The 25,627-nt window shown below is 45.5% G+C and overlaps 1 protein-coding gene and 1 long non-coding RNA gene across 6 annotated transcripts in view; one reads left to right on the top strand and one right to left on the bottom strand.

Moving 5' to 3' along the window:
- Positions 1-25,627, bottom strand: part of FOXN3 (forkhead box N3) — a 175,958-nt gene that overhangs the window by 50,403 nt on the left and 99,928 nt on the right. For 3 of the 5 annotated variants that reach the window (XM_066607573.1, XM_066607576.1, XM_066607577.1), the window contains exons 1-3: positions 24,572-24,711; positions 18,436-18,992; positions 5,251-5,387 (exon numbers count right to left, since the gene is read on the bottom strand). In XM_066607573.1, the coding sequence (XP_066463670.1) occupies positions 5,251-5,387; positions 18,436-18,978 (680 nt within the window). In that variant the 5' untranslated portion in view covers positions 18,979-18,992; positions 24,572-24,711. Of the gene's footprint in view, positions 1-5,250; positions 5,388-18,435; positions 18,993-24,331; positions 24,462-24,571; positions 24,712-25,627 lie in introns of those variants that run through there. The other 2 variants (XM_066607575.1, XM_066607574.1) reach the window with 2 other exon arrangements.
- On the top strand, positions 3,268-19,163 carry LOC136632587 (uncharacterized). The gene is made up of 2 exons (XR_010793184.1): positions 3,268-3,513; positions 18,846-19,163. It is a non-coding gene; the product is annotated as an uncharacterized lncRNA (long non-coding RNA).

Here is a 25,627-nt window from a genome sequence, read left to right as displayed (position 1 = left end):
GTACATTGTATAATGAAGGGGGTCTAATAAGGACGCTGCGCTCCCAACGGCTGAGTTTATGGGGCTTAGCAGACCCAGGTCATGTCAGCAAAAGGAGGTCCAAAAAAAAAAAAACAAGCCTATGCATCATGGGTGGGGGGAGTGCTGAAATTATTTTGGTAGCCCACGACAAAATTAAAAGAAAAAAAAAAAGTTATTTAAACCACTATATGTGCAACATTACTAAAAATAAAAAGTATAGGTCTCCATCATCCTCTTCTGAAATCTTCGCCTGCTGACTGCAAGGCTGAACGTAGATGGCCGTATTTGCATCATGCCTGAAAATCTCAGTGGCAACTTGCATTAGACTCCATGTGCTGCCCGACTGCATGTCCTATTCTCATTTGTGATACAAGCCAGAATAGGACATGCAACAATTGTTTTTTTGCACACGGACCATGAGCTCATGTGTACAGCCTATAATGGAATACATGCTCAACACATGGGTGAAAAATACGGACATCTGAACAAGGCCAAGATTGGAACATTCTTGTTCAAAGCAGAGGGTCAAAACATCCCCTGATCTAAGAATTCTCACAGCTGCAGTTCATTAGACTCATCCATTCTAGACAATCAGCAGCAGCACAACATTGTTTCACTCCCAATAGTTTGTTACAATGTGTCAGTGCAGGTAAAAGCTTTCACTTTGGAGTCCAGGCGGTTTCTTTCACAGATGATTATTTAGATTTGTTACAACTGTGCAACTCAGCTGTGAGAAATATTAGACTGTGTTCACACAGGGTTGAATTGCCACGGAATGTCTATGCAGACTTTCTGCACGGAAATTCTGCCTGCGTTTTTAATTCCGGGATTAGCCAGCCTAGTGGACGAGATTTGCAAAAATCTTGTCCCCACACTGTGGCCAAACCGCGCTGAAATTCACATGCAGCGCGGAATTTAAATCCGCAGCATGTCTATTATGTCCCTATTTCCTCATTGGCCTCTCTCCTCTCTATGGGGCGAGATGGCCGCAGTGGAATACTGACAGAGAAGCTGTATTTCTCCGGTGGAAATCTCACAGAATTTCCATGCAGTCATTCCGCAAGATTTCCGCTGGATTTCAGTCCTGTGTGACCCCAGCCTTAGGGTACGTGCACACTGCGAAATCCAGTGCAGATTTTTCGGAATTTCAGAAAAAGCGCTGAAAAGCGTTTTTGCATGAAAAATGCTTCACATTCATGGGCAAAACGCACATTGACAAGTGCGATATCAGGCAGAGTTTCTTGGCCCAATATCGAGTGTGAAGGAAGCCTTAGTGGATCCACGTTGGATCCTGCTGTACACATATACCTTTAGGCCAGAATTGTTCAGCATCCGAATAGAAACAAGAACGCTACTATTCACTGACAGCAAGCAAAGATTTTGAAAACTGTGAGAAATTGAAATGCTTAGTATGTTAAAGAGTTACAGATCCTTTTTTATTATGGAACGACTAAAGGCCCATTTAGACAATAATTCTCGCTCAAAGCTCCCTTATGAGCGATAACCGTTGCGTCTAAATGCATGGACATCATGCAGTTTTCGTGCATGAGTTGTTCCTTGCTCAATTTTAGTTTTCTTGAATTGAGCGATGAACTTTTATCAGCGGTGCAGGTTGTTATCACAGTCAGCAGCGCTGATAAGATTCTTACAGCCCGTGTCCCGCTGGTAGTTCACAGCGGGACGCAAGCTGTAAATGCGGAGCACAATGTAGCTGTTTGCTTATGCAGAACAGCTGTATTGTTCGCCAAGCGATAGCGGCGGTGTCCCGCTCTGCCTGCATAGCTCTTAAGTAGCTACTTAGTTACTACAGGCTATGCAAAGATGATCGCTCAAAACGGTCACTCAAACTGTCGTTTGAGCGACTTTTGAGCGATCTGTCAGCGTCAATGGGGTCTAACCCCTTAGTGACCAAGCTTTTCCCCCCTCCCCCGCCATCTTCATTTTTCCTCACCCTTTTAAAAAAATTGTAACTCCTTTATCCATTGGCGTCGCTGTAAGGGGGCTTGTTTTTTGCGGGACGAGTTGTATTTTTCAATGGTGCTATTGAATGTACAATTTAATTTATTAAAAAACTTTTTAAAAATTCTAAGTGGAGAGAAATGGGGGAAAAAAATGAAATTCTGCCATCTTTCGGTGCGTCTTGTTTCTATGGCGCACAAACTGCAACAAAGTTTGGAATGCATTCGACTTTTTGATAGTTTTATGTTGCATTTTTTCTTGCAGACAGGGTGACCAAAAAAAAAATGCGCATTTCTAGTGTTCTTTATTTTGTTTTTTCTGACAATGTTCATCGTGCCGGGTAAATAATGCGTTACTTTGAAATATCAGACTTTCACGGACGCAGCGATACTGAATATGTAAATACCAAATTGGGGATTTAAATGCCGCCGTCAGAATTGACAGCGCATTTGAAGGGTTAACAGTTTCAGGGAGCCGTGCGGCTTATCAGAGCTGTTGCGGCCGGGTGTCCGCTTTAAGAAGCAGCCACGATGTATGGAGGGCGATCGCCGTGCGATTTCTCTTCATACATAGTTCGGTGATACAGGACGTAAAAAACGCGATAGGACGGTCACTAAGGGGTTAAAGGAGTTGTACCATCTCTGGACAACCCCTACCCCGTGTACTAACAATCCGTTACATACTCACCTCCCCACGGACAACTCGGATAACCCCATTAAGCCTTATGAATTATGCTTTCTCATACCCAGTTCAGATGCGGTTTTTGAAGCCAATGCCAGGACTGAATCGTAGAGGAAAGTATATCGGAAACATTCAGCTTATCCATTTTTTTTCTACCTTTTTCATCCATTACTAGTTTTAGCTTCAAAAGCTGCATCAAACAACTGCATCAAGATGGTATGTGAGAAAGCGGTCTCCGGGGGAGATTACACATTATGTACCTGTTGCAGAATCCACATCTATCTTCCAAAGTACAGTACAATGTAAGTGAAGGGGGATTTAAAGACCGCAATCCACCGCAGATCCTAGACAGGTTGTGGGACAGATCTGCACCACGGATTTCATTCATCGCCATACAAAGGGTCAAATCTGCGGATATATCCACACCAAGATCCGCACAGAAAACGATCAACCATCAATGCAAATTTTGAGCGGATTTGTAATTTTTACAATATGGGATCCCTGCCTACGGAAGACTGGAGAAGCTCTTTTACAATATAGAACACGAGTGCAGATGGAGGGTTTCAAACTTTTTGGGGATGGATTTGTGCTGGTTGGAGCACTTAAAGTTACCTGCAGAATACCCGGAGCATTCCGCCTCACAATAGATGTAGAGCGGTCATCAATGTTCAGAGAATGAACAAACACACACAACAAAGCCATAATGAACCGCCCGGTAATTGTACCACGGCAACGCATGGAGACGACTCAAAACAAACCTCCAGAGCTGGGAGGACCTCATATCATACAGATCCCTCAAAGCTTTCACAAACTGAAAGAGAAGCCCAGGGACAACACACCGGAGGGGAGCAGGTAGGTTACCCAGGGAACACAAAATTCATTATAGGAAGTGTCCAATCTAATCTAATAATGAAATGTTTTGCAACTTTCAAAACTTTGTCTCGCTCCTTCACTATTCTCAGGATTTCTGTTGCCATCAGTAAACATGAATTGTTACCATGTGGCGACTAAAACCCCTGCGCAGCCCTAAATGTCTGATTGTTACAGTTGTATCCCGTCTAGACAGTCCCCAGTGAGCTAAACACACCAGCAGAAATCTATCTGTCCCGATAGTTTGTTAGGATGTATCAGTGCATGTACAATGTAGCAGTCTGGAGTCCAGGCTGCTAAGATCACAGAGGATTATCTAGACTGGATACAACTGTAGCTAACCCTCAGCTGTGAGAAGTATTACATCACTACAGAGAAAGCTTCTCGTTAGCAACAAGAATAATTTGATTTACTAACACCATGCAGAAATCTTGAAGAGTGAGGTATTGAAAAACAATCATGAGGGATTTGAAACAAAGCATATCAAAAAGTTGTAGAACTTTTGGTGTACTTTCACAGTAGGGCCGGGTTCTCACACGGCAGATTCCTGCCGGAAATTTTGTGGTCCAGCTGCAGCGAAAAACCGCAGGATTTCTGCCGAGAAAGAACGGCTTCAAAACCTGCGGCGCTTAACCTGGTTTTGGAGCGGCTTGGCCGCACTCTTTCCGTTGCGGCAGGCGCTCCAATAGAGGAGAGCGCCTCCGCAACAGAAAAAAAAAAAAAAATTGACATGCTGCGGCCAGGAATCCGGGCCGTAGCACCGGCTTCTGCCACGACGGATTGCCTGTCCCGTGTGGACGAGATTTCCACATGGCTGGCCAACCCTGAGATTAGCTGCCGCAGGTGGATTTGCTGCAGCAAAATTTCGGACAGAATTTCCGTGGCAAATCCGCCCTGTGGGAACCCAAACTAGGTGAAATGCTTTATTTATATATATATATATATATATATATATATATATATATATATATATATATATATATATATACACACACACACACACACACACACACATATATATATGCATATATACATATATACACATACATATATACATACACACACACACACACACACCTTTTTCCTAACTTTATGGAATACCTCAATCCACTGCGCTTTCCATATAGAGGCACCAATTCTAAACAAACAGTCTATTCTATGCGGTATACAATACTTTACTCATGGGAGCCTATGGGACACTGATGGCACTGTATGCCGACACAGCGGCATCTGTCAGAGGTAAATGTTGGGAAATCCTCCCAATGCATACATCCAACATACACTGCAAAGTGCAGTGTGAAAAAGCCCTATTTACATGAAATGTATATGTAAATGAACTGGATCACCTGTGCAAAAGGGCCCCAAGAGAGTTAGCTTGGACCATTTTGTGAGGCTTCTTTCCCCTAGACCTCACACTACATGTGCAGCTCTTGTACCAACATGCAGAAAGGGTTAGAAGCAGTTCTGGGAACATTCCCTGCTGCCATCCTGTATTACAGGAAAAGATCCCCACCTTCCGAAAGATGGACACCGCCATATCAGAAATCATTATACAGAATCTGCTGTTATCACTGTCTGGCTTCATTGGTTCTAGATTATCACGTAGATCTGTGCTGGAATTCTATATGTGAGGTTTAAAGAACTTCATGGTTTATAACCCTAAATGAACAATGAAAAAAAAAAAATTTCCGTTATGCAACTGCCCCTGGATCACCTTACCTTTGATAGGCCTGAGGAGAAGTGGGGGGTGTGTTGAATACATGGGAATATGGGTGGTAGGGTGTCTTTTTCAAGGCTTGTATCAGGTTCTGGCGGTATTCAGGGTCTATACACCACAAGGATCCTTTGCCAATACTCTGAAAGGAAGAGGAAAAAAATGTTATTGAAAGCAGAAGACCCTGAGCTGAGAGATGGGAGCTGAGAGATACACAGTAAAATTCAATAAAAAGTTCCACCTTTGAGCATCATTTTATAGTTTCCATATAGAAGCAATGTTAAACAGGATCAGTACTAGATGATAATAATTACTACATAATGACTGGGTATTCTACTTCAGAGCTGCACTCACTATTCTGCTGGTGGATTTTCATTCGTCATTCAGTTTGAGCATTTATTTACACAGAACGCCGCTAGATGAAGGTATCTGAACGATTTGTCTGTCCATGTAAAAGGACCCTTACCCTGCACTGATCCCAAGTTACATCATGTATTATACTACTAGTCAGGGAGCTTGTGGCCACCCCACTAGTTTAGCGGAGCTCCTATAAAGCAGGGAACATTTAGGGCCTATTGACACAGAACGATCATCATTCATTGGATCAATTCTGAGCTTACGCCATGCATAGAACATAAGATTACTTCCATTCACAATAACCCCTTCCCAGCCAAGACATACATTTATGCCCTGGGGTGGAAATGGGTTAAGCACAAGAGCGATAATCGCCGAGACGACTGTTGCTCCCTAAAACAGGTTGTATCATATTTGCAACTTATCCCCTACCCACCAGATAACTTGCTGATTGGTGGTGGTATCACCGATGAGACCCCCACAATCTCCAGAACAGGACCCCTGCATCATGTCCTGACCCTCACTGCGGGAGCTGCTTCTTACTCTGCAGGGACGTCACCATGAAAGAAGCACTGGCTAAGCATGCATGGTTGGTGCTCCAATCATTCCATGGGGCTGACAAAAATACCCAAGACAGCAAATCACCAGGATACACACACTGAACAAGCAGGGAATGCTGGGAGATTTCAGCTCTGAAGCTACAGAACTGTAAAAACTGTATACCTGTGTTTAAGCTTTCAGGCAGGGATATAAAGCCAGACATTTCAGCCCTAGCTGGTCACATACAGATATTTCCTCACATCCCCTCCTTTGATCTCAGACAAATAAAGGAGCAGGCCTCAATGTAGGTCATATACAGGTGTATCACATATAACCCATTCCCCTTCACGTAAAAATAACTTGTAGCCCATACTCATCTTTTTCTACACAATGGTCACCACTAGAGATGAGCGAACCTACTCGTTTCAAGTAATTACTCAATCGAGCACCGCGATTTTCGAGTACTTCCGTACTCGGGTGAAAAGATTCGGGGGGGCGGTGTGGCGGAGCGGGGGGTAGCAGCGGGGAACAGAGGGGAGCCCTCTCTCCCTCCCCCCCCCACTCCCCACTCCAACCCCCCACTCACCTACAGCGCCCCCCGCATCTTTTCGCCCGAGTACGAAGTACTCGAAAATCGCGGCGCTCGGGCGAAAAAGGGGCATGTCCGAGTACGCTCGCTCATCTCTAGTCACCACACAAGAGAAAAGTCTGCCAAAATTCTGTCTTGTGGATGGGTGACCAGTCAACTACCCCCTGATGGCAGACAGCTCTCTCATACATGGCTTTCTTCATTTACATCGTTTTTTGGAAAGCTGGGTAATAACCAATAAGGTTGACATTACAGTTCCTCACAAGGTTGTTCGTCAGTGCTGCTAGTGCCTCATATGGTGCAGAATGTTAAGACAGCAGAAATGCAGTCCTAAGCTCTTGCTCATGACCTGAAGGTTGCGATTTCAATCCCTGCATAGTTCAGGTAGCCGGCTCGAAGTGGACCCAGCCTTCCATCCTTTTGAGGTCGGTAAAATGAGTACCCAGTTTGGTGGGGCTAATAAATAAGTTACCTGAAAACGCTGTGGAATAAGCTGGCGAACAAAACAAATATCCCTCTGCTGCACAGGTAGGCAGATGTATACACACATGTAAGACATGAGTACAATCACATGTGATCCCAGAGGAGGCGTCACATCAGGGTACAGATTGCAGTGAGGCTGTACATTCCGACTTACCCCGACAAGAAACAGAGGTACCACTTCCTCCAAATACTGACTTTATATTAAGTACAGACAAGCCTAAGTATCCAGCACTAGTGCAAAGTCGCAGCCAGCAAACCTTCCTTTGAAGGTGCCCATACATCTTCAACGAGTGTCAGATGAAGGATTGTTGGTCCAACAGCAGTTTGCCCAGGCTCAGCAGAACGGTCATGTGTTTAGGGAGGAAAGCTGCAGCTTACATCTCTAGCAGTGGCTTATCTCTCGAGAGTCAAAAGGATGGGGTATTGAAATTCAGTCTCCAAGGCCTACCCCCACTCCAGACATTCCCTGTCAGGGAAAGTTGAGCCGCACCCATACACCTCGAAGAGTTGTCCGCCCCACCAGTATCACCAGGTTTAGACCACTAAACTCTACATTTATAAGTGCAAGGCACCAAACACCTCATGCCTCGCTCTGTCACATTTCTTGATCCGCCCAGTCGGAATGCCAGCAGTAAACTTATTTCCTACACATGCCACCTTTCCTGGCACACTTCATTTGCATATCGCTTGTTTTGCTGATGTAAATGAGACTTCAAAGGCGAGTGACCCAATTACTGCCATAAACTCAGGAATATTCGTCTCCTTCAAGGCAAACCCTATAGATATAAAATATAGGTCATAGCTCCTAATAGTCACCATGTTCACAAAGAGGTTGTACCCAGCTTTTTGCAGACCCTGAATGGCAGAGTGGTTCCCTCCTGCTATGTCTGTGCCAGTCTTCATTGTAATTACATCACTGTATTCATGAAGCAGGAGGCTCAGGCTGAACAGGAGCATTGACCATTTCAGCATAGGATAGAGAAGCAGAGCCTGGAGACAAGTATGTATGTGAGAGTATGGGGGGTCCCGGAATACACAGGAGGATCTTCTTAGGAAATTATCAATAATGAATACACCAGAGCGCTCTTCTCACCTATGTGCGGCCTGTCCACCGGTGCTCCGGACAGACATTGCAGTGCTTGAGGGGGTAAAAAGAAGGGCAACTAAATTAATAAACGGAATGGGTGAACTGGAATACCCAGAGAGGCTATCAAAATTGGGATTATTTACTCTAGAAAAAAGGACGGCTAAGGGGCGACCAAATAACCATGTATAAATACATGAGGGGACAATACAAGGATCTCTCCCATGATCTGTTTATACCCAGGACTGCGACGGTAACGAGAGGGCATCCGCTACGTCTAGAAGAAAGCAGGTTTCATCACCAACATAGAAGTGGGTTGTTTACTGTAAGGCCGGCTTCACACTGGTCGAGGAAATATAGTTGCAAGAAAAACGCAGTGATCTTGGTTTTTTTTTCTTATTGCGGTTTTTCTGTGGGAGCGCTGATTTTTTCTTTGAAAAAAAAACAAAAAACCTTGCATCACATTGCAGAACCCTGTATTTTTATTGCGCAGTTTTCGCTTGAGTGAAAAAAAAAAAAAAAAAAAAAAAAAATCGCAAATAGGAATGAAACCATTGAAATTCATTGGTTTCATAATTCTGCGTTTTCACTCACTCACTCTCGCAAGTGTGAAGGCGCCCTACGAGCTGTGAGATTATGGAACTTTCTGCCTGAGGAAGTAGTGATGAAGTCCGTTAGGAAATTATAAATTTTGATCCAGGGATTATTCTGGCTGCCATTATGAAATCGTGAAGGAATGGGCTATATTAGCTTCTGCCTCATTGGGGTTTTTTTTGCCTTCCTCTGGCTCAACAAAGGGGTGGTAATAGACGGTAAGAATACCCTGTCAGACATCTTCTGAGATTGGAGCTGTAGAAGCTTCAATCAGAATGTAGGGAGACGTCAGACAGTGCATTAGAAAGTGTTTTTAAAAAAAGAAAAAAAAAGAAAAAAAAAAAAAACACACTTGGCCCAATTCTCCACCTCCTTGTTTGCTATTAATGCAGTTCTACTTTTGATTAAGGTCCTGGTCCTTATAAAGCTATGGACTAGAGGATTACCGGTCCTTTCATTTCCACATTCTGCATCCCTTCCTACACACTGGGGGGTACAGCCTTATTACCAGGATGCCCTGGACACCATCCTGGTTCCCCATTTACAATGGGTGATAATCACCTGAATGGTCGCTCCTGATCATTACCCCATGTAAATCTAGCAATGGAAAGTCAAAATGCTTGTTTGTTGTTGATCACATCTTTGACGCCGGCATAAAAACGTATTCCGCTACAAATAGGATCATTGTATTTGTCCGCACATCCTCTTATGTAAACGGAAGATGCTGTCAACACCAATGTAAACCGTATGGGAACCAACGATCATAGGAACAAACATACTGACATCAGTTACTACACTGAATGGAAGTAAACGAGCGGCAATTGACTTGCTATTTCATCAATTGGTGCTCGTTACAGTGTAAAAAAGCCTTTAGTAATATCATGGAGTATGTGGGTGAAGTGATGGTCTTCCTCCTCCATCACCCGCACGGTCGGACATCTGCCAATGCAGTCCAGGAGGAAATCAATAGAGTTTACAGCACTTTGTGGTGATTAATTCCGTCATATGACAGCTGGCGCACGACCCCTAAGACGGCTCCGGCGTCTCCAGCCCAGTCTGAGGAGAAAGCCGCCAGATACGGGTCTCCTAGCAACAAGTGACGGCTGATGAATGGGACAGTTTTAGGCGCAGGAACCAAGCCTCCAAGTCAATCGTCTCTGAGCGCTGTTGCCTTTGGCAACGAATCGGAAATCTGGGGTCACATTTTCTTTGTTTGCAACACTATAGAGAGTTGATATCAGGCAGCAGATATAACCATTAATGATCATCTTGAGGGTCCCTCTGCTTCAAGTTTTTCTTCATACCAATTAAAAGGAATTCTCCCGTCGCCTGTAAATAAAGCTGAATCCTTAGGCTGTATTCACACCGGCGATTATTCTGCAAATGTGACAGCATACAGATGGGGAATGTTGGCCGCAACTCGCTCTCATCTGTGCGAATACGGCCTTATGTGAGGAAAAGTTTACAATATACTTTGTGATTCAACTAATCAGTTTCACAATCTCTGCTTCCTGTCAGTGACTTTATTCTAGAAACTGAAACCCAGATGTTTGCCCTGCCCATACAGCTCTTGGGTTGCTACAATGCATGTAGGCAATGCTCTGTGAGCTGAGCTGCTGCCCCGATGGCTACAGTCAAGTAGATACATCAGTGTGGAGTCAAGAGAATGGGATTATTTAGGCTCGATACAAATGGAGCAAAGACTCAGCTGATTGAACAGGACTATGTCTGTCTAATTTAAAGATCTACTTTTTATGACATATCTCTGGTGCAGAGTCCCTTACCTCCATATATGTGGCTATTATCTGCAGCTCCTCTTATAACGCTCCTGCACTATTATAAGCTCTGGGCTATAGGGTTTCTGGCTCTTTAAAATAAAGTAAGCTTAAGACAACATCTTTATAAAATCAATAGAACTATCAGTCTCAGACTCTGAAGTCTCCTATATAAAATTTAGTGTGGGCAAAATCTGGAACTAGTCGCTAGGGGTGACTGCCATTTTTGGCAAGAAATTAAATTCATGCAGAGGAGAAATGGAGCAACTACTGTAAAGAACCAATGAAGCTCCAGGTTTCAATAATCAAAAGTGCCTCTGAAAAATGAGATCTGGTATCTAATTGGTTGCTATGGGCATATATTCCACTTTTCCGCTAGTTTTGATAAAGGTCCCCCATTGTTTCGAAGCCGTTGATCATCCACCAATCCCTGATCATGACTGCAGTGCTGGCAAGGGTCTGGGACATGGGGTGCTACGACTGCAAATCCCATAACGGCAGGCTTCACATACAAAAGAATGAGCTCCTTGTCAAACTCCCGTCCATAAGAACCTGAGCCAGGGACATGTCCTTCCATGATAAATGATATCACCCTGGGGGGCATCAAACCGGGCATCTAAAAATAAACCCGACCTACAACCAAACACTTCATAGCAAAGATGAGCAGATCGGTTACATCATGTACAGTGAGCTGGGTACACGCACCCACATGCCGCCCCAAGCAGAAAAATAATCAGGTTCCCAGAAATTATCAGCGGGGCCGATTTAAAGGGAACAAATGCACACAAGTCCTGGGGTTGTCAAGGTATTAAAAATTCTATTGCGTACTCTTAGTTTTATCAGCTTCTGGGAAGTTTCAAACATGGCTGCTGAACAGCCCCTGCAACAGTCCGGACTCCCCAGGTACATAGCACTAACCCAAGCAGAGCGCTCAGCTATCTAATAAACTGGTAAATACATAGTTAACAAGACAGTAGGATACCTCAATGGCATATTTACTGGTGATCTGACATCCACTACCATTACCGCTATAGAAGTCACCCAGCTTTCCCAGATTCCTGAGTAGTAGTATCCGCTCCGTTGTACAGGAGTCACATGACTGCATTGACATGGATCAGCAGCTGCAGAAGTTGCACAATGACGGTGCGGTTCATCAATCCGTAACGCACTCAACGATCGATCTACTAAGATATGACCTGGCAATGCCGCTGTGGGTTGGCCTCGCTGATCGTTCTAGTCCCAGCCACATGAACACCTCACGACTCCAGATGGAATAGTACTAAATAAATGATGATGCTCATGTTTTCTGCAGTCTAAAGAAACCTTAATGGAGTCGTCGTTTCAGACGAAACGTGTCCAAACCACGAGAAGAGAGGGATCTGTAATGAGAGGCAAAGATATAAACCGCACTTGGCTGCAATACGGCCGGATGGAGTTCCATGCTCCATGCAGAGGGGTGAAGGGTCTTGAGTGACCAACCAAACACGGTTTCATCACTTATAATAGATTGACGAGTTTCTTTAATCTGCACTGATACATTGTGACGAAAAAATAATCATCAGTGTCCAGTCTAGTCAGGGTAGACAAGTGCTGGCATGGTGCCCATGGTCAACTTTAGTCACGCAATATTTACCTAATGACCTCAAGGCAACAAACTCGCACTTTATTTACACGGTACAGCTTTGTCGCAGTAGGTGCGGAGAACGTTCTCACATAACACCGCTTTATTTCATTATCTTGTCTTTCTTCCCACATCAAGTCGTAGCTGGAGACGAGGAGCGTTACCCGGGCTGTACAGATGGCAGCTTAGGAAGGAGCAGGAAACCAAAAGTCCCTATAGACCCATCAATCAGCAAGACTTCCAAATGACACACGGGCAAAAATCCGGATAACGGAGGAAACACACTGCAAGAGCACCATCGCTGTCTGTTTGTGTCAAGGGTATTACTTAATGTGAATATTCGGAGGTCCGTTTTACGCCCTGTGCCATTAATATTTGCTCCACATCAGCTAGGAAGAATGGGAAACATTAATTGGTAATGGCTGCCATCACATTACCCACAGAGGGGGATTTCTATGGAGCCTAGGTGGTGTAATTACTTATGAACATCTTTTGCTATTCATGAATCAGGTAGCTCAGGATGAACAGCACCAGAGTCCCACTATGAAGGAAAGGCTCTTCAAGGTCACTGTGCCTGCCGCAGCTTGTCGTGACATTTTAATGCCATCTTTACACGTCTGCCATTGTTAACCCCAGCCGCTGTGGTTTTATCCGGGGTTAATACAGAAAACCCAGCCAAGCGATCAGTGACGTGCTGCGATGCAACCTGCTCTGTGAGCAGAACAAGCCTCATTACAACCTTCCCGTTCTGTCTTACCAGGAGCGAGCGAGGAGACAAACAGGCGGACGACTATGGCGTTACAGACCCTTCCCGTCATCTGCTTTGGGGGGCGCAGAGTAAATGCTGGACAGGATGGATCGGTTCCCTCATAACCGCTGACACTCATCTCTATGGTGACATCCAGCATGGCTGTCAGTATAGATACAGAGCTGTCATACAGGAGGCTGGGAAAGCTGGGTAACTTGGGTTTGGGCATTAAATTTAGAAAATCAGGTCACATGATCCGGCAGAAATATGGCGCATCATGCAAGCACTGACTTATTATCCAAGTCATTCATAAATGTGATTGCTAGCTCGCACCTTCTGACAGAGATCTTTGTGCCATTCTTGACCGATACATGAGCTCCTTTTAAAGTAACTGTAGAACTACAAGTACGAGCCTCACACATCTGCAGTCCAGCCATGCTTGTACGCCTACGCCATGGCTTCATTCTTGCAGCTACATATCAGCGCACGGACTGCTGTATTAAATATTCCATTTATAGAACAGAAGCAGCCGCTGACTCAACACCAGAAGGGGAAAAAAAAAACACTAAGTCTATTGCGAAAATTTCCAAAAATAAAAACATTTTTACATCGTGTCATGCCCCCCCCCCCCCCCCCCAATCCGTGTCCCCTATAGTCCTACATTACAGCTTCGCCACAGGAGTTCCGCGCTCGCCTATCCCCTCACGCACAAACTGCCACATCAGGAACTCTGTCACTATGGCAACTGGTTACTCTCCCTATCAACTGTGAGACCGTTGCTATGGAAACACGTATACAAGAAAAATTCCTCTCTGCAGCCGAGGACCAGATGGCAGCGGATTCGGAAACTCACGGGAAGAAAGGACAGGACGGGAGAGAGGTCTGACCGACAGCTCAGATTACCAACCAGGGACTCGGACTTTAAGCAGCAAGTGACAGCCCCCTCGCCAAATTCAATGTACCCCCAAATGTCATGATCATGTACATATGTAAATAGAGGGTAGTGCATGGAGAAGTAGCCCGGCAACACACGCTTATGAAAGCCCTCTAACAGATAATCTTGTGTGTGCTGCCCCTGGCAACCAATCACAGCTCAGCTTTAATTTTACCTCAGCAGTACAAGTAGTAAAAGCTGGGCTGTGATTGGTTGCTATGGACAACAAAGATGGATTTTCTTTCAGACAGCTTTTGTTTATAAGAGTGTGGTGCCACCTACTTTTCCGTGGCCCACCGAACATAATATTCCATCAAAATATTAACGAGGCATCACTGAAGCCTCCACCCAGCTTTCCCGGCACCTGAATGGGAAACTATAGGGTGGAAATATTTTGCTCCATACAAAAGCAGATTGGCCATTCAGGAGTTGTAGGGCTACTCGTTTGGTAGCGGCCATATTGGCTGTCACACAGAACGTTAAATCTCTTCTTAAAATCCATAAAGTCTGATGATGGGGCACAGAATGGCAATGAAACACAATGTAAGATTAGGAACACAGAGAACCAAGGCCAGTCTGTGATTGAAGTGACAAACGTTTTATTGAGGTTAGTTTGCCCAAATATTTTGTGCCGAGAGACTTTTCTCTGCCCACGTCATAAAATTATAACTCCTGTAATGACAGCCATACTGGTTGTACACAAGTGTTCCCAGAAATAAGAGAACTGAGAAACAGCCGTTAACACCTACATTAAGGCCATGTTCACACGGTGGATTCTCCATGTGGTCCCTCCGCGTCGATGAGACTTTCAACATCTCATCCACAAGCTGCAAAAACTCTGTAAATAAACCTGTAGTGCGGATTTTAAACCCCCAGCCTTCCAATTATAGCAGCACATTTTTGGTGTATTCTCCACCTCTTCAAATGAGTTGGCGAATTCCACAGTAAATTAAGCGCAAAAAAGAAAAAACGCAAAAATACGCATTAAATATGCGGTTTTTGATGCAGATTTTGCGCTGTAGAAAGTCCACTGTGAACACTCCGCAGCAAATTTCACCCCATATGAGCACAGCCTAGGGGAACTGGAAATTCGATAATTAGATAAATGGGCTACTCCAAAGTATACAAAAGTCATTAGATTTAAGCCCCGTCCACGGCAGTGATTTCACCGGCAGTAAACTGCCGGCGAATTACGCCGGCCAAAGCTTCCTATAGCATTGCTATGGAAAGCTCCGGCACCTGTCCACGAGCGGAGAATCATTACGATTCTCCGCTCGCGGAGGGCAATTCCCAGCATGCTGCGAATTGCCCCGATTTTCTGCGGTCAGCCGATTTAATAGATAGGGCTGACCGGCGGAGATTCGGCGGCTGCTCCTGCTCCCAGGTGACGGCTCCCGCGGCGGAGCTTCGCCACGGGATACCGCATCACCTGTGGACAGCCGGCCTAATGGAACTTTCATCCTGATGTGTTCAGTAAACCTACAGAAGAAATCGTTCAAAAGGCATCCCTGGTGAGGATGGGGGCTTATTCCACTATAAATACCCAAGGACGTAAGGGCAACTAAATCATAGGAAGGTCAAAAAAAGCCAATAAATGTATATATATCAGATGATCAATATCTACACATCACCCGTTAGCCCCATCACTCTAAAGGTCTCTGTGTCAGAGAGATCATCGCCTGCGACAAAGCTATGACACGGGAATACGATAGTGTGGTTTGAATGCAGACGCTTGAAGTCGTGTTAATGCATATAGGGAGGAATCGCAAAACTAGCAGTCCATTAAGAGAAAACTTGCCACCTCATATATAATCTCCTTGCAGAAGCCACTAGCTGAAGACAGATGCCATATTTGTCACTATAAGGGCTCCTTCACACTGACGAGAAAATCGTGCGAGATTTGTGCGTTGCGAGACGCACAAATATGAAACCCATTCTTTTGAATGGGTTCATTCACACTTGTGATGTTTCCCTGCATGGCACTGCGTTGCGATTAAGGAAACACATCGCATCATGTCCATTCTGTTTGCGATATCGCCCATTGTCTTCAATGGGGCGGGCGACAGCAGCACCGTCCCCATTGAAGTTAATGGGAGAAGATTGCTATCTCCTGCCATGGCAGCGACAGACGCGGCGGCGATGAAAGGAACCACAAGTCAAATAAAAACACCTCGCATCTAGGGGTTACCACGTGTTCTCAACAGGTGGCACACTGCTAGCCCCAATCCCCAATTGAAAACAATGGGAGAAGATCATGATCTCCTGCCGTGGCAGTGACAGCCATGGTGGTATTCACTATACTTAAAACCCCTCTCCCACTAGTAGAAAATCCTGAACAATGTAGTAACTCCCCAGCCCTCAAAAAAGAAGTAGCTCGTTTTCCCTGGAAGTATTCAGAAGGCCGCATGAGAGTTATGGCCAAAAAACTAGGGTACAACTCACATCGCACAAAAAAGTCACCCATCTGTCCGTGAGAGCAGGTAAAAGTAACACATGCAGAAAGATTTTGGACACAGACCATCAGTCCGTGGAAATAGCCGGCACAGGCCGTTAAGGGGCTGTGCGCGGTCCATGGAATTTGCAGACTATAGAGCCATCTGAATGGGTCCTAATAAAGCGCATTTCTTGCAATCACTCTGCTGCTAGCAGGGCATTTGGGCAACTACATTCTAAGCAAATCCCTAATATAATTTAGCTGGAATTGCTCTCTATGTTTAGTGACGTGCTCATAATGTTCTGCTCACAGGATTGCAGATAGCGATATCCACGAGAAGAATTGTATCTCACTGTGTGCAACTGTTACTGGATCACTCCATTCGATAATACCATTATAGAAATGCGCATAGTACAATTCCATACCACTCAAGCAATTCCCAAAATACTATATTGAAGGGTACCTAAAGGCAGTTATCAATGTGAATGAATGACAGTGATGACAATTATGTAGCATCACTCTTTCCAAAACGGGTTTTGCTATACAAGCATACCTGAGTATTTGAACTTTGAAAATGTCCCGCATGGCATGTAACGGAGGCAGAACGGGCCGGTGTGCGGGCTGGACCGTCTCTGCTAGCTGCAAGTAAAGCCGAATAGCCCACCCCGCTAGCCTCCTCTGACGTGGGCTATGTAGCAAGAATCAGCAATGTATCTCTGAAATCTTTGCAGAATTCCTTTTAAGTGCGAACCAATCACATCCATATCTGTGCCTTGTCATAAGTATGTATGTTATAAGTGTGTATAAATATGCATGCCTCCTCAGATCCAATCCATAAGCCTGAAGAAGTACCCTGCGTTGGTACGAAAGCTCGCTGTTATTACATCATGTATTTTTGTTAGCCATTAAAAGGTATCATATCTACAAGATTACGTCGTTTCTCTTGCTGAGAACAATCACATTTTGCTCTACTGGCTAACACGGTACCAGATCTTTGTTTTCATTATCTCTGAAACCTAGCGCATGCAGTTGGCTATCAGCACATGTGCAGGTGACCTCCGCGATTCTGCGCACAGAAGGAACAATTTCTCTGCGCATGCACTGGTATCCGAACTTATGGCACGGGCACAAGATTTCACAGATGCCTACTACTGTACGTCATCCACGTCAGAGGAGGCTAGCATGGTGGGCTTTTCGGCTATACACGCAGCTAGCAGAGACTGTCCAGCTCGCCCACCATACTGCTCTGCCTTATTTACATGCCGATCGGGATATTAGCAAAGTTCAAATACTCATGTATGCTTTTCGCCACGGTCATAGCAAAAACAGTGATGCTATATAATTGTATCACTGTAATTAATTCACATTGATAACAACTGCTGACAGGTTCCCTGTAATTGCGTTATGTGCCATACGGATTCTGTTATCAGAATTTCTCTTTTTACTACTTGCAAGAGTTTTCAGTAAATTGCATGAAAAGCAATACCCTAATAGAAGGTCGTTACCGAATGATGTCCCTTTACAGCTCACAGAATAGGCTATGGAAGAAACTGTGATATAATAGAGGTCTTATTAGTTATAAAGCAGTTCCCTAACATCAGATTATTACTGTTTAGTAAAGGAGATTCAGATAGGAGTATTATATCATTGCTAGTACTGCAATTCCATCATGCTTGAGCTTCACATTGGGCCTCATTCAGACTGCCGTATTTCAAGTTTCGCCTGAGACTCTCGAGCGCAACTCACCTGTCCATGTACTGTGCGATCTCCACGGACAGCACAGACTGCATATACGGTTCTCGACCATGGAAATGAACGAGAATAGGTCATGCAGCAAAATGGTCTATTGGCTTCTGTGAAAACTAGCCCACGTGTATAGCCTCATACATATATACGAGGCTATGAAATCCCTAGATATAAAATACACCAGTCTGAATAAAGCCTAAAAAGCAGAAAGGCAAGATACTTTGTGGGTGGTTTGGAGCCGCACGGCATCATTGCGCCCCCAGCATCATTACTACAAGGACTTCTTACCTGACTTCTGTCCTTATCAACTTTCTTGAAACATTTATTCAAAGACAGATTATGCCGCACAGAGTTCTTCCAGCCCGTGGGAGCATTGGCAAAGTAAGGGAAGTGTTCCAGAATCCAATTGTAAATATCCTTCACAGGAAGTCTCTTGGTTGGGGAATCCTCAATAGCCATAAATATAAGACAGCTGAAGGAGTAGGGGGGCTTGCAGTTGGGGTTCTGCTTGGCATCATAGGACATATCGGACTGGGCAGGGGAGGGAGGGGTGTCATCATCAATATCCTGAACCGGACTGACACTCCGTAATACAGTGTCCCCAAAACTCTTCAGCAAGTTTTTGCTCTCGTGGAGCCAGTTCAAATTCGTTAGCTCCTCATCCTCCATGCCAACTTTCTCCTTATTTGTTTTTACAGCCGGGGGAGGGAAGTCTAAGTCGTCATCGTCATCATGGAGTTGGTTTGATAATGTGCTACTCCGGAAACACTGACTTGAAACGCTGATTCCCGTCCCCTCCGGCTTCTTACTGGGAGGCATCACTGGACCCATTTAGACGAAGGTTCCTGGAAGGAGCAGAAAACAATGATAGTCGTAGCTTGTTTGGTGACAGATTTAATAGTCATTTCTAATACGAAGCAAATACTGTATGCACCCATGATGCAAGAAATACTTCCTGTACTTGAGTAGGGGGGGAGCAATGGTATGTTAATGTAATAAAGCTACATGTTCGGAAACTTTCCTAACCTACTTGTGTTTCAGCCTCTCGCTGCGTTTAAGATCTCTGTTTGTTGTCAGTAAATGGGAATTCTGACGGCTGGGATTTGTTAAAACTGTATAGACAATCCTCTATGAGCTAAACACATCAGCACAGCCCATACACCTTCAATAGCTGTTGACTAATGCTTGTGTGGTTGACAAATATTTCTCCACACTCCCAGAAACACATGAATGCTCAGTTCAGCCGAGCGTGTATGTGTTTTACATAGGGACAGTGGCGAAAGCTGCAACCATACAACTCTGGCGGCAGCTTATCTCCAGGGGATGAAAAGATCAAGCATCAAAATTCACTCTGCCTGATCATTTTTTTTCCCCCAACATCATTTGTTGGGGAAAACAGGGTGGCCCTTTACATACGTGATACTTGTCCGCTCCCAATGACTGTTGTCTAATGTGTACCGGAGCCTTTAAACTAATGTCCCATTTAGCCGGTAAGACAGTCGTCTAAACAACTGCATGAGTGCGAACGTCAGCGATAAGGTCGTTAGTGTTTGTGCAGAGCGTTTAGACAGGCAGACTTTGCCACTGGATCGTGGGCTTCTCGCTCAGCGTCTCACCCTCTATATGAAGCACTGAGCGTTTACACTGAGCAAGAATTGCGCGCTGCTGTTTTATACTGACAAAGTTAGAGATACCAAAAAGTGAACGAATTATAAGGGGAAATTTTTCAGCATTTTGTTTATTTGAGTGATAATTGTCTCATGTAAACGGCCCTTAAACTGTTAGGACATGTGTTTGAAAGATTTATTAAACGTCTGCTTCCACAGGCGACCAGCAGAATTATGAATGCAGTTCTGGATGCGACCAAAGAAAATACATCAAATACTTTAAAGTTAGCACAAAGTAAAGTTATCTGTTATGTAGATATACATTGTAAAATGTAGTTAAAAGTACAAAGACCCATTAAATCAGGTAATATGCCTGTGTTCATGACCGTCTAATATACAATACACGACACCAGGCTGGAAACCCTGAGGTAATGGAGGAAGAATTCATCCACGTCTTATAAACAAAGAGACATGAACGGCAAAAGACGGAACGTGGGGAATCTGATACCGACTACACTGCTTCACATGGAGTTCGCCATTCAGCCATATTTACCCAGATTAAGCACTTATTTTATCAGCAACAACAGTGTGTAAAGAATGGGGTGACATTGTTAATTCATAAAGTTATTAAGGCATAACAATAAAAGTGACTGATAACTACATTGTGGCTCGTTTATCTAGTGAAGGCTGAAAGCAGTGATCTGACTGGTTGCCATTGGAAACGCCTCAGACTTCGGGGTGAACGGTACATTTAGAAGCGCAGGATACAACCACATAACCAGGCAGGCCACGACTGCAGACAAAACCCCTTGTGACAGCTGCAATGACCGCTCGTCACCCAGCTTTCCCACAAACGGGAACGCCTCTACAGAAGACGGCGGCGTCCTTTCACAAAGGCCGATAGTCACCCGAGTAATCACTCAAAATAGGGCAAGAGAGCGAGAACTGCTCACTTGTCGGAGTCGCTTTGTATTTAGCATCCTCAGATTCTGATGCCTGTGTTAGGCCGTATTCACACGGACGATATTCTTGTGCGAGTTCTGTTCGTGTCTGAGGCGGACAGACCTCGCACAGAAAATGAATTTATTTGAATATGTTAATTCACATGAGCAATTTTTCACTCAACCCCCCCACTCAAAATCCCTGTATGTCCTATTTTCCTGCGAGTCCCACACAATAACAGGATATGTAACATGCACAGTCCTGCACAGTAATCAGACGGGGTGTTCATGGGAATACGGCCTGAAAGTCGTTTTACATGGGACAAATATTGTCTGAATAGTCGCTCAAGGGAGCAAATGTAAATAACAGTTCTGTGTAAACATGGCCACCTATAGGGCGACAAGTAACAATCCGTTTACTAGTTGCTTCATTTCACCTCACCAATAATCCGCAGTTCAAGCCGCCCACAGGAAGACACGGGCGTCCGCACCAGAATTAAAGCACGCGGATTTGTTTTGCAGACCTTTAAGTACGGAAAACAAGTCACAGAATGCTCCATTTTGCTGCAGTTCCCACATGGACGGCTTCCATTGAAGTCAATTGAAGTTGTTCGATCCTCGGCCCAGTCTGCAATTGAATTGGTGATGGGCCGTGAATTCCACTGGAAAGCAGGAGACTTAAAAAAAAAATGTGTCACAGCGCTTCCACACATGAGCCACTGCTATAGGTACCGTCCTGCATGCCGAACCCGACCCACCCATGGATATGAGGTCTAAAGGGTGCATGCACACAGGCGGATTTTCATTGCGGAATCTGGAGCAGGCATCCGCCTCCGTATTCTACAGCAAATACCGCCCATAGCATGCTATGGAAAAGCAAATCTTCATGCACCCGAGCGGAAACCAATTGTGGTTTCCACTCACAGATTAAAAAATGGCAGCATGCTCCATTTTTGCGTGAAATCCACGCTGACAGCTTCTATTGAAGTCAATGGAAGCCGTCTGATCTGCGGCCCCGACGTTAGGCGATAACGCGGGAAAGCAGGAGTTAAAAAAAATCTGTACTGCGCATGTCCGAAAGTGAGCTGTGTGGACCATCTGCAGTACAGATGAAAGCAGATACGCCCTGACACAGCTGCTGCCGGGGCCGGATTCCGCTCCGGAATCCCGACCTGCCCTTGTTCATGCGGCCTAAAAAAATAGTCGCTGGTTGATTAATTATCATCTAGTATAAACAGCCAAGATAAGTCTTTCCAGGACTAAGGCTGCCTACAGACGGCCGAGTCGGATCTTCTGCAAGAAATCTCGCAGAGGGACCCAACCCGCGCACCTGCAGGGACCAGTGCGGCTCTCACCTTCTCCCGCGGCTTCGGCTCTGTGACGCGCCGGCTGCCGGCGCAGAGCCAGGCTGCGGAGATTGACATTTCTGTGTGGGCCTCTGCGAGACCCGCACAGAAATAGAGCATGCAGCGATTTGTTTTCCACGTGTATATTTACACGAACAAATCGCGGCCGTCTGCATAGGAATGCGTTTTGTAATGCAATCCTATGCAGGCGGGCATGTCCAGAAATTCTGCGGGAAATCCCGTCGGGGAATTTCCACCCGTGTGCAGGGGGCCTAGGCTGCCTGTCCTCGGGCGAGATGTCGCAGCGTGATCCGTGGCGATAAATCGTCCGCAGAGCTCGCATGACACGCTTTCCATAGGATAACCATGGAAAGCGCAGCCCGATGTCCACGAGCGGAGAATCATAGTGATTCTCTGCTCATGTGATTAAAATTGCGGCATGCCGCGAATCTCTGTGGTGAGCCTATCAATTAGAAAATCTGATCGCAGAGACCTTACAGTGCTCCACCCTCCTCCCCCACAGCAGAATATGGCTAGCAATATTCTATCGCGGCCGTGGATAGGCAGCCTAATCAATAACTTTGGGGGGGGGGGGGGGGGGGAGAGTGCGCTTCAGCGATTGACATTGCACAAGTGAACAACAATTGCTCTGTATAAAAGCAGATAAACAGTCGTTCGTACGCTAACAACTTGCTGTAGCGACTATTTTCAGAGACTATTCGGACAATAGTTGTCCCGTGTAAAGCCACTAAGTTTTAAAAACTTTTCCCAGAACTTTCCTCAAGCTAAAAAGAGAATGTCCCAAGAGCCTCCACCCAGACATCAGGGCCGCCAGGAAAGTTATTTAATTGCATAGTTGCTATGGCAATGAGCAGCTCTCTTATCAGCAAGCCACTGTGCCCTCTTATTGTTATGGCGGCTTGTTCACACTTATCCCCACAAGTATCAGCTCCAGAGTGAAGAGGAGACACTCCAGCCTCTGCTCCACCTCTCACACATGACAAATCCTTTCCGAGCAGAGGCCCCGAGTGTCAGCGGCTCCCTGTCCTGCACCCCAAGTGCCTTGTATTTCCTTGCAGCTTGCGCTCTTCCTTCAGAGCTATTAGGATTCGTCTGCGCATTAATCTCTATACATTGTCAGTTTATGAAACCCGCAGATAATTGGCTGTGGAAGCGCCATCACCACACCTGTACCTATACTTCTATATCAAGGCGCAGGAGTGTAACTATAGGGGGATACATTTGCACATGGGCCCTGGAGCTTTGGGGCCCATAAGATCTCTCTTCCCCATATGAGCAGACCAGTACTATAAATGACGCATTATAGTTGGGGCCCCATTCCAGACTTTACATTGGGGCCCAGCAGCTGTGAAGGTTACACTAGAAGATACAATCATCACGCTGCTCGACTTTGCAGGTTTGAATGTATCCAACCTGGCATGTAATGGGTTACTCCTTAAAGTTACAGAGGCCTACAACTTCTGTGTTTACAGGTTTTCAAACACAAAGGGCGAGGCCAGCAGCTATTCAGGGGCTTTTATGGAGGATAAAGTTCTGGAGGTTTGTGCAAACACAACACTTCATCAGAAGTCAATGAAGTGGGTTTAGTGGAGGAGGGGGGCACCACAAGGCTGTCAGGGCAGAGCGGTCATGGGCAAGCGAGGGATATGGGCTTCCCTGCACTCTGAACTAGAATATTGCAACACCCTTGTATTAATGGCCTTGCACATGCAGATATCATTGGCGGAGCACGGAGTCAATCCTCTCTTGTTGCTAAGAAACCTCCTAACCCTTGTTCCTCCACGTCTAACATCTAGGGCGGACAAGGGGGATGCAGCTAATACGGGGAAAGGAGGGGGTGGGGTTATTATTTAGAATAGAAGCCCCCATGTCAGTGCAATACAATTACATCTGTAGCTTCAAACTGCAAACTAGCAACAGCAATCAAGCATGTCGGAGTATTAGAACTTGCCAGGGCTTGGCAGGAAACCATTATGTTCTGCAGCAGCTGCAGCGGCAGGAGGCATGCAGCCCCTGTTGGGGTGTATTTGGAGGGTACAACTGGCCCACTTGTCAGTGCAATCAATATTCCTACAAGTATAAACTGTCACTCATCACCTGACAAAGAGGGCCTCCACCAATATCTAAGAGGTTCTGCAGCAGCTGCTTCAGTGTAAGAGTATAAAGGAGGGTTATTATTTAGCATATACAGCCTGCTCCCAATTATGTCAGTTGCCCTTAGTAAATTCCCCTCTCCCTCTGTATGTCATGCAGCAATATAACATATAACCTGTCAATCAACAGCTAGATCGCCACAGTAAATAACAGGAAGTCGGAGTTCTTCCTCTTCTCAAGGAGGTTCTGCAGCAGCTGCGACGACGAACCATAGACAATATCCTTTGGGATAGTTACATAACGCCGTGACGAGTAATAATGGAGGGGATTACAGGAAGTTGTCGGAACTTCTATAAAGTTCGCTGGTGGAGCAGTCACGTGTCACCCCGCAGCTGTGCTCGCCCTCCCGACTTACCTCACTAGTCCCCTCTAAGATCGGGGGTCCCGGGAGCGGGTGGCGCAGCACGTGGAGGGCCCGGAGCCTCCGGGAGGGAAGGAGTCTCCACTGAATACACAAAAAGCTGCCGCACATGTCCGAAGGGGGAAGCGTGGGCCGGGCCGGGGAGGAGGCGGTGGAGGAGGAGGAGGGACAGGAGACTGCGGGGCAAACAGATGAAACAGGGGCCGATGTGACAAAGGACTTCACTAACCGCCACACTAAATTGGGGTGCAGGGAGGTGGGGGGTCGCGCATGCCGGAGGAAGGAGAGAATGTAACAGATGAGTTAGTAGAAGCTCTAAATACCTTGTGGTGCGGGGTCCAAAAAGTGTCCTCATGTGTAGAGGGGGTCAGACATGAACCTGCCCCTCTCCGCTGTCCTGCGAGGTATATATGTACCAAAGTGCTTCTAGCACACAGCCTGTATGTTATCTATCGGGATGACCCCTTTGTTTGGGGGGGGGGGGGGGGTCTGCTCATAGATTATGCTGCAAGCCTATACCTCCCCCCATCACTGTACTGCTATTCGCTTGTGCGCACATTCTCTCACGTATTTGCGCACAAAAACTTGTGAGCAATACGCAGAAAACAGAACCCATATTTGGCATGCACAATGCCATTGCACGCAAAAAAGCATGCTCTATTTTCTTGCGCACATGCACAGGGGAAGAGCACATTTTGTACTCATACTAATTTGACTTTTCAATGGCATCAATGCGTGTTTGCATGCAATTGTGTATGTCTTGCACAAAGAGTACAGTAAAAACACAGTTACGTACACAAATACGCAACGCCTTGTGTGCAAAAACAGCACCAATGCGCATACGCTCGTATAGAAATGGCTTAACTGTAGTTTCCACAACTTTCACATTTTTTTAAAATCTCATCCACATGGCCAAGGGTATGTCCACATGGCCAAGGGTATGTCCACATGGCGTAATCGCTGCAGAGTTTTTTGTGGCAATTTCCGCCTTAAAAAAAAGCATCAAAATGCGCAGTTTTCTGCTGCAGCTGGTGGCTTGGATTCGCACAA

This window comes from Eleutherodactylus coqui, chromosome 6, assembly GCF_035609145.1.
Source record: "Eleutherodactylus coqui strain aEleCoq1 chromosome 6, aEleCoq1.hap1, whole genome shotgun sequence".
In the NCBI taxonomy this organism is placed as follows: domain Eukaryota; kingdom Metazoa; phylum Chordata; class Amphibia; order Anura; family Eleutherodactylidae; genus Eleutherodactylus; species Eleutherodactylus coqui.
Note: the sequence above shows the minus strand (reverse complement) of the source record. Positions and strands in the feature narration are given on the sequence as shown.